Source organism: Catharus ustulatus, chromosome 12 (assembly GCF_009819885.2).
Source record: "Catharus ustulatus isolate bCatUst1 chromosome 12, bCatUst1.pri.v2, whole genome shotgun sequence".
Lineage (NCBI taxonomy): Eukaryota > Metazoa > Chordata > Aves > Passeriformes > Turdidae > Catharus > Catharus ustulatus.
Window position 1 is genome coordinate 1,083,665 of NC_046232.1, and position 16,312 is coordinate 1,099,976.

The 16,312-nt window shown below is 43.1% G+C and overlaps 2 protein-coding genes across 3 annotated transcripts in view; both read left to right on the top strand.

Annotated features, from left to right (window-relative positions):
- LOC117001889 (ubiquitin-conjugating enzyme E2 Q2) overlaps positions 1-8,766 on the top strand; it is a 48,189-nt gene extending 39,423 nt beyond the window's left edge. Inside the window, exons 7-13 of the mRNA XM_033070575.1 lie at positions 340-400; positions 2,399-2,489; positions 2,825-2,883; positions 4,090-4,138; positions 4,972-5,067; positions 5,503-5,569; positions 7,231-8,766. Coding sequence (XP_032926466.1) covers positions 340-400; positions 2,399-2,489; positions 2,825-2,883; positions 4,090-4,138; positions 4,972-5,067; positions 5,503-5,569; positions 7,231-7,262 — 455 coding nt within the window. The 3' untranslated portion in view covers positions 7,263-8,766. The remainder of the gene's footprint in view (positions 1-339; positions 401-2,398; positions 2,490-2,824; positions 2,884-4,089; positions 4,139-4,971; positions 5,068-5,502; positions 5,570-7,230) is intronic.
- A 126-nt stretch (positions 8,767-8,892) lies between these two features.
- FBXO22 (F-box protein 22) lies at positions 8,893-16,105 on the top strand. 2 transcript variants are annotated; one of them, XM_033070804.1, is made up of 7 exons: positions 8,893-9,035; positions 9,125-9,257; positions 9,993-10,080; positions 10,461-10,556; positions 11,413-11,577; positions 11,910-12,075; positions 13,169-16,105. In XM_033070804.1, exons 1-7 carry the CDS (start codon positions 8,932-8,934, stop codon positions 13,596-13,598), a joined length of 1,182 nt encoding a protein of 393 aa, XP_032926695.1. In that variant the 5' UTR covers positions 8,893-8,931; the 3' UTR covers positions 13,599-16,105. The 2 variants fall into 2 exon arrangements, with proteins under 2 accessions (XP_032926695.1, XP_032926697.1); XM_033070806.1 differs by having other exon boundaries at positions 13,172-16,105.
- Positions 16,106-16,312: the final 207 nt, after the last annotated feature.

Sequence of the window (16,312 nt, forward strand, 5' to 3'; positions counted from 1 at the left end):
GAAGTGTCTTAAAAACACGTTGGTAGTGTACTGGGTGTAAAATATAGTGAGTGGTGAGCAAGCTGGAGTTGTAGTTGTGGGAGGTTTGAAGGTGAGATGGTTAAATATCAGGAAAAAAAGTGATTAATGTGGAATTTTTTAACAAAAGTGAAAGCGCTTTTTCCTTGTAGTTGCTCAGAAGTGCATCTGCTACTGGAGGAAGGGCGTGCCTCAGCATCAGTATCCTACCCATTGCTTACACCTGCTGGCAGTATTCATATTTAAAAGCAAGGAATGTTTTGGATGAATTTTCTATCTACACTTTCAGTGCATAATTAATTCCATTTCCTGTTTCTACAGGGATATATTCAGTGGAACTGGTAAATGACAGCTTGTATGAGTGGCATGTTAAGCTTCTCAAGTAAGTTAATAACTTTTTACATGTTCTGAACAACCTGTTTTATTATTGCTGGAGAGATTCTTGATGAAGGAGTATCTCTAGCCAGAGCATATAAAATAGTATGTTACACTAGTAGTAGCAGTAATGGTAATTGTAACCACTAAATAGTGGCTGTAATTCTGATACATAGAAATGTGTAGAGATGGAACTGCAGGAGTTGAGCTGGCAAAAAGACAGACCTGCTTTTCACTGCCAACACTGTGTGTATTGCATTAACTGTCATTGTAATGTTCAATTCTAAAACTGCTCCAAAATATGCAACCTTAATTGATGAAAATTTTTTCAAGAATTTTTGCATGATTTTTATTTTTGTTTTTAATGACAGGAAAATCCAGCTTCTAGGTTCATTTAAGATGTAGGAAAGAACAGAACTGAGTGTCATTAGTTGTTTATTTCTACAGTTAAACAGATACATAGGACTGAAGCTTTTAGTTATCATGTAAATGTGAGTTGTATAATATGTACCTTGTCTTCTGTCGTCATCTGGTACATAAAGTGAAAAAACCAGCACATAACTGACCTTGTTATATCCATAGTCCAGTAACTTCAATCCTAAAGGTATTAGAGTGACATTACTCCTGGTAGGAGGATCCCTGTACGATATCCTAAAGAAAGGAACAGCCCACCCAAACTGTGCTGGGTGGCTGCAAAATCTGGAATGGAGGAAAGCGCTTCCAAGGGTTCAGCTGTGTCCTGGGGGAGAGGGAGAAGGACAGAGGCTGTTTCAGCAGTTGACCTGCCTGTAGGAATTGTTGCCTTGTCCTAGGGGTGACATTTGTGCAAACTGGGTCACCAGCTGCTGAAATAGTTTTGTTTCCTTCTTTGTGTAATCATGGGCATGTGAAGGTTTTGAGGCTGAAAATGGCAGGAATGACACATCACAGAAATCTGTGGCACATTATTGGAGGCCTTTCCTGTCGAGCACTTCTGTAACCAAGTGCTCAAACCATGTGCAGTGATTTGAAAGCTGTGTTCAATGCTGTGAACAGGTCTCATTTTCTGCCTTCAGAAAAAGTGGAGTGCATGCAGCAAATGCCTTCCTGAATGTGTAAGAGAAGTGTTGGGTTTGTTTATTGCAGCAAAAAGTGTCTGGGAGCAAATGCAGTGTGTGCAGAGTAGCTGAGGGGTAGATGTCAGAGGAAAGAGCCTGTGGGAGGAAGGACCAGTGTTGTTACTAGAACAAGTCCCTTGCAACTGGCCCAGCAAAAGCCATGGCTTGAAATGAGAGATTCCTAAGCACTGGAAGATTTTTTTCTGAAATAACTTCACACTGGTAGGATGGAGACAGAAGTTCTGAAATGAGATCTAATAGCTTTGTAGTTTCAGCTGTAGCAAAGAATTAGATTTAATGGCCTTTCAGTCCCTTTAACATCTGCTTTTGGCTTGCTGTAGGTGTTTTTGACTAGTCTCTTCTATTTAAAAGCTGATAGGGTGTCAGAGCTTGGTGGGATTAACCCAGTAGTGTCTGAATTAATGGCCAGGCTGCTCACCACCAGCATTTTGGAACAAACAGTTGTTGAAATTCTGCTGAGCAGAAGCTGCTGGCTTTAGTACTTCTGCTGATGCAGATTACTTTCAACAGCTGATGCAGAACCACAATTACATATTCCATAAAGGATTCACTGTGTGCTGAAAACTAGATGACTGCAGTCTTCCTGTCTTTCTCCTCTCTTATTTGAACACAACTGAACTGAAGAGAATTAAAATTTCTCTTTTCAAATAAACAGCTTATTTTGTGCTGTGTTTAAGCAACACTTGAGAGCATTGGGAATGTAGTAGTACATTGTAGCATGTTTTCATGCTGGCCTCATTGCAAAGTTTTTACTTGGAAAGAGCAAGAGTTTCCTACAGTTCACCTTAAACTACAAGTACATAAAGGAATTCTTTAGGAGGAGTTACTGTTCATAGGTACTGAAAATACTAACTTCATCCATGATCTCTCCCCTGCTGCTTTTGTAGAGTTGATCCTGATAGCCCACTGCATAGTGATCTTCAGGTCTTAAAAGAAAAAGAAGGTGTAGAATACATTTTACTTAACTTCTCTTTTAAGGTAAGTGTCTGTGGGATGAAAAGCTGCAGTTAATTTTGAAGCTTACTATAGAAAGCAACTGAAATGACCCTCAGCTATTACTTGGATAATAATGAATCTGTAGCATTAAAAAAGGGAAGAAAAAAAAAAGAAAACTAACTTTTAAGTTCAGCACTGAAGCTTCCCAAAAAAATGTTTTTAGCCAGTACTATGGAAAGTGAATTTTTACAGAACTGAAAAATGGTAGTACTTCAAATCTGATTTGACAAATAAGGCTGTTGAAATACTTTCTGGTTGGGAAGCAATGTCACAGCATTTTCCTTAGCCTGTTTTTTTTTTTTAATTTTTCTTTTCAGGATAACTTCCCTTTTGATCCTCCCTTTGTGCGAGTGGTGTCTCCTGTGCTGACGGGAGGGTAGGTTTGAGCTGCCCTGCAGAAATTGTGCTTTCTGGTAAAATGTTACAACTGGAAAAGCTCTGTGACCTCTGTGGGGGTGAACATTGACGTTCCTTCTCCTGTTGTAGGGTGCTTTGGGTTGGTGCTTTGAACAGGGCTGGAGCCCTGTGTTGCCTTAACTGTCCCTCTCTTCTGGTAACACTGCCATAAAGTTAGCGTTTAAGAATTGCTCAAATGCTAATCCAAAACCACTAAATTTAATTGAAAACATGCTCCAAATGTCATCTAAAGCATGTTTGAAGGGCTGTCTGTGAAACTTGCATATATCCATGGAGACATGATTAAATTCACCTTCCAAGGTTTTTATGCATCTGCTGGTGACACGAAATGATATCTGCATTTGAAAATGCAGTCTGTGGTAGCTGGTGCTGATTCTGATTGGATTTGAATTGCCATGTATTCTTTTTGAATTCAGTAAATAGTTGTGCAGTTAAATAAGGTTCACGAGGGGTGCTGCTATCTCAAGACTAAACAAGCAGACCCAAACACCAGAAAATTCATTAGATTCTAATTTGATTGTACTCAGCCTTCTTTTTAGAATGAAAAAAGTGGTCATTTCCTTCAATGTCATATGGATGTGTGAGGTTTAAATGTCTTGATCATGGAGGAAAAAAAATTTTGTCAATGGTAAATTCTCTTCTCTGTGCAGGTTTTGTCATGCTCGGGTGTTCAGCTGAGTCCCAGTCAGCACAATGGATAAAGGGCTTTTGAAATTTAAAAAAGCTACTTACAAGAACAGAGCAAGAAAAGATCTGGTTATGACAATTTATAAGTGTACCTCCATTGTTTGAAATAGTGTTAAACTTTACAGAACCAAATTTTGTTGGTTTCTTTTAGCTACACATCAGTATTATGTATATGTAGAGTAGCCATAAAAATGAACTTTCCTTTTTCCATGGTCTCTGCAGTTGTGCAGACCAGCTCAGTCAGTGGTTTAAATTGTCTAGTTAGCAAACAGCCTTTTTTTGTCTCACAGTGCTAATTTTCTTTGCCTAAGTATAACAGGGCCAACTAGTTACAATTTGTTACTGGTTAAAGGGCATTTCAGCTCTATGAAAAAAGAACTGAACAGCCAAGCTAGCAATAGCTTAAAATGCTGTGAACACTTGCATTTTTTTACTAACTGCTAATATCAAGTGTGTTTTCTTTCACATTTGTTTCTAGGTATGTCCTAGGTGGAGGTGCATTATGCATGGAACTTCTTACTAAACAGGTGAATATGAGCTCTGTTATCTCTGGGTAATAAAACATGCCTGAAAACAATGAAAATGGGTGCTTCCCTTGAGTTAAAGAATCCTTGTGTGGCATAAATTGCACACTGCAAAGGAAACATGGTGGAATTAAACCTCAATCCCACAAGATTTTCCTCGCTGATCTTGTTTGAGATCTTTTCTGCCTGGATGGCTCACAGAGATGTGAGGAAGAGGCAGGAAGTGTGAGCATATCAGCTTGGAGCTCTCAGAATTTCTGTGAGGAAGGCAGTGTGAAGGCATTCTGACTTCTGGAGAGCAAGACATCTTTTCTAGAAGCCTCTTCAGCTCTGGAGAAGTGAGGAATAGAGACAATTACAGTCAGAGATTATTTGTGTAGACAGTGATTTTCTCCTTAAAATAAGTAAATGAATGCAGGCTCTGGCAGAAACTCTTGTGAGCTCTGGAAGATAAGGCAATGCCAGAGATGAGCAGAAGTCTTCCAGTGTACTGAATTGACTTTATTAGAGATCAGTATTTTCTGCTTCTTGGAAAACAGAGTTGTAATTTCTGTTGTGACAGAATTGCTGAAAATGTGTCAGTGCTGTAAGGATGGAGCTTTTTTGTTTCTGTCTTTGGAAATGTGATTCAGCCTTTTCATTCTTCTTACAAGTTCTAGTACTAGGACTGTATATCATTTTACAGATTTTCTGTGGAAAATAAAAGTTAACTGAAAAGAAGTAGTTAAAATTGGAATGCAGAAAAGAATCCCAAAGCACATGTTCCAAAATAAATTTGCATGGTGAGCACAAGAAGCAAGTACACGTTGTATGTTAATATTTCTTTCCCCCTCCAGGGCTGGAGCAGTGCCTACTCAATAGAATCAGTCATCATGCAGATCAATGCCACTTTAGTCAAGGGAAAAGCCAGAGTACAGTTTGGAGCCAATAAGGTAAATGTGCTGTGTTTATCAATTACACAAATCATTGCTGGGCTTCCATTTCCTTGCTGACTCGCACAGAAGGTGCTTAATGACAGAATTGCTATTGCAAATATATATGCATTCTGAATTGTCTGGTGCCTGTAGGAGGATTTTATTGGCAATTAACAATTGGTTTTGTAATTGCAAAACACAGGAGGTGGATAAAGCCTTGGGATGGGCAGGGTAGGCTTCTGCTATCCTTGTATGGCGAGGGAGGGAAGGAGGATCAGAATTGGAGTATTTGGAATTTGTGGCTTTAAGAAGGGAAATCTTAAAAGTCAAGAATGTTCTAACATTGTGCATGGACTTTATTTTTAAGCCCACTGTATAATTTCCTTGTTAGAACTGTTTTTGAGTTTTGCATGTCTAGATGCAAGTTTTGATGTTGGCTTTTTCTCCTTTCAGAATCAATATAATCTAGCAAGAGCACAGCAGTCCTATAAGTCACTAGTACAAATACATGAGAAAAATGGTATGTATGTTTTTGCCACTTTGTTCTTGTCTGCACAGCACCCTGGGAATTGGTGTTTGGCCAGAGACACTTGAAGTGACAAAGTGTCTTCCTTTGGCTTGGGAAGACCATAAATATTTCTTCCTTCTTTTCTTTTTGCAATAGAAAAACAGTAGTGGTCAAATAACTTGACTGCAACCATTGCAACTTTTCCAGCATTCTTGATTGTTGTGTGTGTGTGTTCCTGCTGCTTCTTGAAAGGCAGCACCGTTTCATTTTCAGCCACTTGATCTAGGAGCTTCATTGTTAGGGACTCTTAATATTGGTCAAGTATCTGCTGGAAGTTTATCCCTTTCCATGAAAGATTTTGTTTCAATGGGTCAAGAACCTGGAAATAATCACTGAGGAAGAGAGAAAGTGGGGAAAAAAGACATGAGACTGAAAAACACAGAAGTCCAAGTGATGTATACTAGCTGGGAAGCTGTACAATAGAACAGAGAGATACCTGTTTCAGTCTGAGCTTTTTTACTCTATTTAAAGTCTCTCTGCTTCATAAAACACGTGTACAAGTGCTTCAGGTATAATTGAATTTACTGTGGCAGTATGAGAAACCTGAGGCCATTAAAGGTTTAAGTAACTTACATGTTACATAAAGGTAGTCAACAGAATTGGTACCCTGGTCTTGTGATGAGGGAGTCCATGATGTTCTGTGCTCTGGGCTGGACAGTGTCCTCCAGGAATCCTGGTTATTGTGAGTGTTTGCGTGACTGCAGTGAGCACCTCAGCTTCCCTGCTGCTAACACAGAACATAACACTTGTACTCTTGGGAGGAAGATCAAAGAGAATGACTTAACATGCTCTCCAATTTTACAGTATTTTGATCTTGCTGTTAACTGAGCCTTTTGCTCTTTTAGTTTACTTGTTTGTGCTGCAAGTGATCAGTCCTGCCTCAGGAGCTGTACACAAAGCATGCACAGTATTCAATGCTGCTGTGAAAGGTGTCTTGAGCTTAGAGCTGCTGCAAACTCTCTGGGACAGCTCTGGGATAGGCCCTGTAGTCACTGTACACACATGAAAGGAAATGTTACAACAGGGGTTGGGAGAATTGGGATTGGAGCTCTGAAAGTCTCTAGGAAAAGCAGTGCACATTTGATCAGGTATGATTCAGCTGCTAAACATGTCATATTGGCTGGAGACCAGTTACCCAACTGACATTTCTGAGCTTTTTCCTGCAGTAAGATTTGCAGAAGTAGGATAAACCATTCAGCTGTTTCTGCGTGCCTGGCTCTGCAGTACACAAAATGGGATTTATCTAAGTGTCCCAGTGCGGTCTGCTTGTATGTCTGTGAAGACTTGGGGGTTTTACCTCTCTTCTGTTAAGTTTGGTTAGAGCAACGTTCCTCCTTCAGCAGCTTCCTCCTGTTGGGGTTCAGCTTGTCCAGCTCAGGATAGCTGCTGCCACAGAAATCATATGTGCACACCCAAACACCAGGTCTGCTTCTGGAATGTGCCACAGGGTTTGTCTCCACTGCTGCCTGCTCACATTCAGGGCACTGGGGCTAACTAAGCTGGCCTTCTTTGAGGAAAGGAAAGGCCAGGGAAGGCTTCCCTCTCCACTGCTGGAGAGTGGGATGGTCTGGACACAGCAGCATTGGTGCCTAACATGTCTCTGTTCTCCACAGGCTGGTACACTCCTCCTAAAGAAGATGGCTAATGCTGAGGACTGTTGTACACCTGGACCAATGTCAACAAAACAAGCTCTTTGTTTTCCAACACACAGACTCAAGCTATGAGTGCCCCTATAACAGCTGTACTGAGGACTTTAGCTATTAGATAAATTAGTGGATAATCTGTCAACTGACACGTACGGTATAAGTTACAGCCTTACCATTCCGCTCTTCTTAGGCATCTGGACTGAGCAGTTTGGGCCTTTACCACATTTGTTCTTATGGATTAAGCAGATTTGGGCCATGCCCTCCCTTCTCCCTTCTTTTTTTTATTTGAAAGCATAAGCTCTCCCTGCAGCTATTGACTTACTAAAGATCGTACAATAGGAGTGAGTTGTTCACACACTTCTGTGTATTTCTTACTTTTTGCAAAATGCAGACTGCAGAGACTTGCATTGTATTGTTTCATTTAAAGCCAAGAAATTTAATACATTGTTTCATACTGTTTTAGGAAATGTCAGGTCTTGCAAATCACAGTAGTTTTTCTGGTCTAAAATGACAGCATTTGTAGTATTTTCCAAATTAATGATATAGGAAAAAAACATGTATGTTAAGTCATTAACATTTTTTCATGGCTGTATGAGAATATGAACTGTTTATTGGAAAAGATGCTCTTTGTTTAGATTATCTTTTTTGTTTGTTTTTTTCTTTTTTTATTTTGTTTCAGTTTTTTGTTTTTATGCAGAGCAAGGCTGTGCCAATAAAACCTTGTAACTAGTCACTTCCACTGGGGCATCAGAACTTGCTGGGCTGTTCCTGCTACTTGTTGGCTCAACCTCCTTAACAAGAAGAGCCACAGTATGAAGCTTGAAGTTATTTAAAATACTAAAAACCTTTTTAGGTGTTCCATTTTATTAACGGGTTGTTGCAATCATTTCTAAACTAATGAACTTATAAAGCAATTGGCACAAATTGAGATGAAAGTCCTTGAATGAAAAATTTTTATATAAAAGCTACAATGAAGTACAAAAACATGTCATCCAATTCAGAGGTATGAGAAACGCTGCCATAGTCATGACGGTGGTTTTGTTATTGAAAGACTAATGGGAACTGTTCTTTCTTTATTAGGAGATGAATCTGGGTCTGTGTACTCACAAATTTCATTGCCTTACCGGAATAGACTCTCTTGGTTGTAGTTCCAGTCCTTAGGCCCGCGTACCCTCGGGGCCGAGCGAAGGCTGTGTTCCATGGATTAAGCACTTCCAGAAGTGCAGAAGCATGTTTTTATAGTTTTTATTTTAGTTGACTATCGAACTTGTGCTCTTTTCTCTATCAGGCGCCCGCGGGTCCTTGTGCATTTGCTTCTAGATCCAGTTTTTAGCTCGAAGGGAACGAGGGCGAGGTTTGGCACGGCCGCTGGTGCTCCGGCACGGCCTCCGCCCTGCGGCGCATGCTTCGGTTTGGGTTCCGTTTCTTCTGGCAGAGTTCCTTGGCAATGTACAGTAATTTGTAAACTTGCATCAAGTTTATGAATAAAAAGCATTTTACGAAGCACTGTGTCCGTGCTGGGAAGCGGGGGAGGTGAGAGCCGGGGTGGGTCCTCCTCGCCGCTAGGCGCCGCCAGCGGGGCAGCTTGTGCCCGCGCGCGCTGACCGGAAGTCGCCTCAGGCGCGGCGGCGCGCGGATGACGCAGGGCGCCGGGGAGGCGGCGGGGCCATGGAATCCGCGGCCAAGGGCGGCTACGTCCTCTCCAACCTCGCCGAGGTGGTGGAGCGCGTCCTCGGCTTCCTCCCCACCAAGGCGCTCTTGCGCGCCGCCTGGTAAGGGCTGGCGCTGTGGGGTGGGCGGCGGCCGGCTCCGGTTGGCGGGGGCGGCGCGGCCTACGCGGTGTGTCCGTGTTGTGTTGCAGCGTATGCCGGCTATGGAGGGAGTGTGCCCGGCGGACGCTGCGGACGCGGCAGCGAATCGCGTGGGTGTCGGCACTGGAGCCGGGCCCCGCCGAGAACCACGCGTTGGTGCGCGCGCTGGCCCACGAGCTCGAGGTGAGGGGGGGCGAGGGGCGGCCTGAGGGGCGCGAACTCGGCGCCTTCCTGAAGAGTTGAACGCGCTCCTTCCACCCGCCCGGCACAAGGGACGTGGTCGGAGGCGTAGGTGGTTCTGACAGTTCAAGTGCTGCGTGTTAATACACCGATCAAAACGCCCGGGATTTGCAGTTCTGCGCACATCTGTTCATGGCTGCAATCTTGTTAAGTGGCAAATCCTTATAGGCTGGGAGACACTGAATAGACACTGCAGGGCTTCTCTGTTTGGCAGGATTTCTTTCCAGTATTAACCTGGTGCTGGGTCTTCCCTGCACAAAGTTTCGTGTCGGGGTTTTAAGACAGGCCTCAGCAGATCAGCGTTAAACTAACTGGGACAAGAAGGGCCTCTGCTGTTTCCCAGCATCAGCACGGATGAACGGCACAAGCCGACAACCACGAATGTGGGGAATTTAGATAGTGCTAAAAGAAGCAGCAGAGTCATGGGGCCAGTCTGCAGAGCTATTCTTGCTCGTGTGGGCTTTGGGTCAGCTTCTTGCCTGTGCTGCCTATTCACTAGCTAAATCTGGGCACGTCTGAGGCTAACGAGGGGCTGTCTGTTGGCTGACAGGAGCCTGGTGAGGGGGAAGGGGACCAGCGTGGGCTGGCGGTGGAGCAGGAGCAGTTTCTCCTCGGTTTCTGCCCCGGGTTTCCCTCCTCTGCCCTGTCTTATGTACTCCTGTGCCTGTGTCTTTGCAGAAGGTGCACGTACTGCCCCAGACCGTGCTCTACATTGCCGACACAGAGACCTTCAGTGGGCATGAGGAGTGTCACGAGCAAAAGAAAGGTAAAGCCTGCACCTAACTCACTAAAAGACATAAGACGTAAGTAGAGCACAATCAGCTGGAAGGGAATTAATTCTCTGAGTTCCAGTTTCAATGGAAAGGAAATATTTTGCAGAAACCATGACAGCATAGTGTTGTATTTGTGGTGTGAAGCAGCTCACAGATCTGTGTTAATAATGTGCATAGACTTTCCCTCTCCCTCCTGTGGAGGACTGAGTTTGTTTGCCTGCTCTCAGGGAGCAGCACAGACCGGCCTGCTATTACCAGGACGGCCACTGATGGGCAGCATTGGTTAAACAGGATGGGGCTGGCTCTGGGATTTGCTCACAACGCGCTTTTACTGGTGTTTGATGCTGATCTTGGTCTCTCTTTACTTTAACAGCCAGAAAAAGAAACAGTAAAGAAACAGCACTCGCACTTGAAAAGTTGTTGCCAAAGCGATGCCAGGTTCTTGGACTGGTCACCCCAGGGATTGTAGGTAGGAGCAAAACGTGTAGGTTTTTGAGGGGTCAGCTTGAAGGTGTCATTTCCCATTCTGTTCAGATTGGCTTGGATTTTAAGGAGTTCACAGTGTCGCTGCCAAGTGACATGGAGCTTGCTTCATGTATTGCAGTTATAATTAAAAGGGTTGATTTAATTGGGCAGGCATTTTTCCCTGGTACCTTAATGTACTTATTGACTGTTGCTTGGGTTTATGTATACATTTCAGTCATATATATATATACACCCTGTTTTTTATATATATATATACCCTGTTTGTAATGGTCTAGCATACACAGTAACTGGAAAATTCACAGCCTCCCATGGCAGGCTTTTTCTCATGCTTCTCTTCTATCTTTAGAAAGTTGTTTTTTTATAGTTTCTCACCTAAAAATCACTTCCTGCATCATAAGTAAGGTATTTGATTGTTGTCATTGCCATATTTTAATAATATACTCCCAATTTTTGTGTCAGTTTGCTTTATACTGTCATCACATGCTTATAGGACACCTTAAAAACTTGAATATGTCTGTGTGCCTGCAGAAGTTGGCAGGAAGGCTTGTATTGCACTGTTCTTGTTTCCCTGATGTTTGGTGTGCCTGGGGGGATATCTGTAAATACATGTCTCTTTGTCAAAGCTAACTTCAGTGTGATCAATAGCCAGCAGGACTTACATGTTTCATCCTTCCAAAACATTAACAAAAAATCACACCAGTTTTCAGTTAGATAAGTTATGAAAGTAGATTGTCATGTTTTATACCTCCTGAGCTGTTCAGCCTCTTTCTGCCCATGTTACAGTGTAAATGAAAGTGTTAGAATCTCTGAACACAAGATGCTTGGTTTTGTCTCTGTAGTTACCCCGATGGGTTCAAGCAGCAATCAGCCTCAAGAAATTGAAGAGGGCGAAGCTGGGTTTGCTCTGTTGTTTCCCAAAATTGATGGGGTGAAAATTCATACCTTCCATTTTTCTAAAGACGTGAAGAACAGGGTCTTTGATGAAAGTAAATTTGCTGAAGCAGGTATGTCATTTTTCTCTCCTTTACATGGTCTTCTGTGAGGTGCTGCTCTCTGAGGTGCCGGTCTGGAGTTTTGTGTAGAGCCAGCAGCTTCCATTCCAGAGCCCTGGGAGCCTGTGTAGGGCTCCAGCTGGTGACTGTGCACCTCTCATCTTCCCAGTCTCTGGAGTACTAAGGATAAGTTACCCTGAGTATCACTGTCCTGTTACCTGCATTATGTTTTGAGCAGAGCTGCTCAGAGAGAGGTGTGATGCGTTATTTGAGGAGAAACTATGGTTGGACTTCAGTGTTCAGGATTTAAAAATAAGGGGATCAATGTTGGCTTTTGTTTGTAGGTCTGAAGAATAACCCAGATCTCCGTGTTGTTCTTCTGTTTGGCTACAACTCCTGGAAGACTGGAGCTACTCGATTTCTTCATCAAATAGTCAATCCATTGAATGAGAAAAGTATCATCCTGGCTGGGGGACAAGTGGAGAGCTTTACATCACTGACCTCTGAGAAGTAGGTATTTTTTTCAAGATAAATGATGAAAAAAAAATTTAAATGAGAGAAACATTGCAGATCCATAGCCTTCTAATTAGATTGAAAATTCCCTTACCAGTAGTAAAATAACAATTTCTTAAAGGGAAAAATGTCCCAAGTGCTACACTGTGATATAGCCAGAAAAGGTGGAAGGTTTGTATGACTGTGATACAATTTGGATTCTGGAAACCCAGCTAGGTGAAACCCACTGAAAAGGAGATTCCCATTTTCGGGTACCTTTGGGTGTTTATTGCAGTCAGCATTTCTTCTCTGGAGTGCAGGTAAATGAGTACCTGTTGTGCCTGAGCCCATGAAGTGGCCCTGTGTTTGTGTACCTGCCCACCTGGGCTCAGGGCATGGAACAGCAGCTGCACACAGGGCAGGGCTGTGCCCCAGGAGCTCACCTGAGCCACCCTGGCTGCTGAAGGCCGTGGCTGTGCCCCAAGAGCTCACCTGAGCCGCCCTGGCTGCTGAAGGCCATGGCACTCATCCTGTGGAGCACAGTGCAGCCATACCCGTGGGCTCCTCTCGCCACTGCAGGTCTGGAGTCCTCACTAATATCAGAGTTTTTCTTGCATGTGATTTTGCCAGCTACAGCATTGTCCAGATAACAGATCTGACCTTAAATAAAGTCACTGTGGACAAAGGTTAAGTGCAGAACTGCTTAACCCTGTGTGTCCAAGCCAACCAGTTTAAAGCAACAGGAATCTGAAACCTTTACTGACAGCTGCCCTGCTTCGATGTATAAATCCTCAGTGCCTTTGCTTGTCTTCAGTTTAACTGATGGTTTCCTTGGAATTGCAGAGCTGTGATATACACGAACTCCTGAATTTGCATGAGTGAAGCCAGTTTAAGCTTAATACCTAGTAATGGATGTGGAAGTTTTTCCTTGTGAAAGGTTGCTACACACAAACATTGCTAAAATATGAAGTTTTGGTTTGCTTTTTACTTCTGGATTCTATCAGAATCACTGCAGTGTTGGCTGCTCTGAGCCCAGGTGTGCTGCAGCAGCAGTGCAGTCAGGTGAGGAGCGTTTCCCCAGTGTTGTCTAACTGTGCCTGTTGCCTTTCAGCAGCCACGCGCAGCCCGGCGATGCCTGTGGCGTGGTTGGCTTGGCTTTCAGCGGTGCCCAGATCCAGAGTGCCACTGTCCTGCTAGACCAGGACGTGGCCGATGAGAGGACAGCAGAAGCGGCCATGCAGCGCCTCAAAGCAGCAAACATCCCCGAGCACAACACCATTGGCTTCATGTTTGCCTGTGTTGGCAGAGGATATCGACATTACAAAACCAAAAGGAATATGGAAGCAGATGCATTTAGGAAGTTTTTTCCAAATGTCCCCCTCTTTGGCTTCTTTGGACATGGGGAAATAGGATGTGATCGAATAGTTACTGGGAATTTCGTATTAAGAGAATGTAATGACATAAAGGATGACCTGCTCCATGGTTATACTACTGTTATGACTCTTATTCACCTTGGTTCAACTAAAGCAAACCAAGCATAAGTAAAGTTTAATGCTTCAGTGAACTGTTTGTTTCATTCCAGAGAGCTGAGAAGTCTGGAAGAGTGGACATCTTGCAGTCAAAGCTCCTTCCAAAATGTAAACATCATTTTGGTAATTATTGAGTCTTGTAGTTTGCTATAATATCTGTGAGAAAGCCTTGAGTTTTCTGTAATCCCCTGTACACATCAGAATTGCAGGAAATTATATTTGATGGAATTCTGCAACTGAAGAAAGCCTCTTTCTTCCAAAATGAAAATGGTTTCTACAAATCACAGAATATGCTGAATTGGAAGGGACCCATCAGAATCACTGAGTCCAGCTCTTGACCCTGAACAGGACACCCCAAGAATCCCACCAAGTGCCTGAGTGTATGCTCCAAACTCTTCTTGAGCTCAGGCAGGGCTTTGTGCTCTGACCGCTTTCCTGGGGAGCCTGTTCCAGTGCCCAGTCACTCTGGGTGAAAAACTTTTTCCTGATACCAGTCTAAAGTTCCCTGGCTCAGCTTCGTGCTGTTCCCTCGAGTTCTGTCGCTGGTCATGAGAGAGGAGAGATGCTGAAGACCGCAGTGAAGTCTCCCCTCAGTCTCCTCCAGGCTGAGCAAACCAATTGTCCTCAGCCACTCCTCATAAGGCTTCCCCTCCAGATCCTTCACTTCCTCATGGCATTCCTCTGGACCTCCTCTAAACTTCATGTCTTTTTTATATTGAGGTGTCCAAAACTGCCCCAAGGGCTGGAGACTGCCCCAGTGCAGAGCAGAGCAGGACAATCCCCTCCCTGGCCCATCAATGACAAACCCAAACCCAAATGTAGAAAGTAAATTCTTTGATGTGCTCTGTGTATGTAAAGCACTCTAGGAAAACTACTGATGCATTAAATCTACCATTTACTGGCTTTTATTTCTAGAGAGATGCCGAACTTTCCCAGAGTACTATTTACAAAGCTGAACAGTTTTATTAGATAATATCAATGAAAATCGTTACAGAAAAGTAACAAAGTACTTGTTAAATAAAGATAGAAGTATGTCAAAATACCTTGCCTTCTATTCTTAGAGAAAAGCTCTGATTTAAAGATGTTGTCCAGCTAAGAATACAGCTGGGCTCAGCACCTTGGACTGAATTTCAGTTGCTTAACTGTGTGGTTCAGAATATAGTAGTGGTTGCCTCTTCTGTAGTGTGATTACAATCTTTTAAATCCAGAATGCTTAGAAATAATTTATCTACCTAAATTTCTTTAGGAAGCTTTTTCTTTTTAGTTTGGAACTGTGGGACACACAAAATCTGGCTATATTATATTTGAACAGAGACTTTAAGATTTGTGCTTCTGTTTTTCCTATGCTTTTACATCACTCACCTGTTCTGATTGCTGCAGCTGGCATGCAGTATCAAGTAAGTAAATTCAGCATAGTCTCAGTATAGCTAATAATATATTTGCTGCTTTTTGAATTGTTTCCTCCCTTTTATTTTCAATTAGTAATAGAATGACAAGAAAATAAGATTAATTTTGCACCATATCACCAGATTTCTAAATGCAAAATCAGGCAGCTGGCCCATTTTCAGTGTAGTAAAAAGAAAATACTTACCTGTATGTTGTACAACAAAGTAATATTTTTTGCTTTAAATGTACCAAGGAAAACTTCAGTTAGCAACTTTATGCTCAAGTCTAGTTAAAACTTTTCCTGAACTTGGCCTGACAAGCTTTAGTAGGGATGTGTCTGTCCTGGGCATTAACTGTTGGTGTCAGTGTGTGCTGAGCACAGGCAGCACTTCCCCGTGGCTGTACTGATGATGGTTTTTTAATTAGAAGGTAGGACGAGCTCTGAATTCCCAGTGGCCAGCTGTGGATGGGAGATCAGTAAGCGTGGGTGTGACTTGGAAAACATTCAATTATTTCATTTAGAAGGCAAAGTGTGGAGTATGGTTGAATTTTCAGAGAAGCCCTTGGTGGGAGGTGACTGTGTTACTGTAGCATAACCAGAATGTCCCATTTGGCCCTTGGTGTCTGCATAACCTTCATGTTGACCAGGACAGGAAGGAGATGTTTTGTTTCTGAAATGCAGGTAGGATTCCTGGTGCTGTCAGCCATGCTGACCAGCCTAGGAAGGGTAGTGGTTGCTGCGTTAGAGCAGTTGATCAACCATGTGTCCTCAGCAGCACTGCAGACTCAGCCTGAAGGTCACAGGAGTTGATGGTGAGCTCAGACAATGGCACAGCTAAACCAGAACTGCCAGGGTGATGTGCAGGACACAGGCAGCATGTCCTGGAGCTGAGGAACCTTCAGAGGTAAACACACTACAGGACAGGGGGTGGAGGGGTAGGGAGTCTTTTTCAGAATCCAGGAATCCTCTGCAGCATGAAGTGTGGAGATGAGCCCAAAGTACCCTAGAAGCATGCACATGGCTGGAACCACGACACTGTCCCAACCACATCATGCCTTCCATGTCATGGGGAAGTGCTGTAAGTGATGAAACTGCAACATCTGTGATTAAAGTGCTTTGCTATCTAAATTCATTTTGCCTGCATGCTGTTATTTGCTCTTCAACCACAACAACTCCTGAGAGAAGCCCAAATATATTTCATTACAAAGTGCATATACAAAAAGACACAGAGAATTTTACAGTACCAAAATTTATACTTCTGCCACTCAAAAGAAACAAGCATGAGGTTGGGTAAAGTTACTTAAATGAGTATTCAGTGATTGAGGCAAATATGAATAGC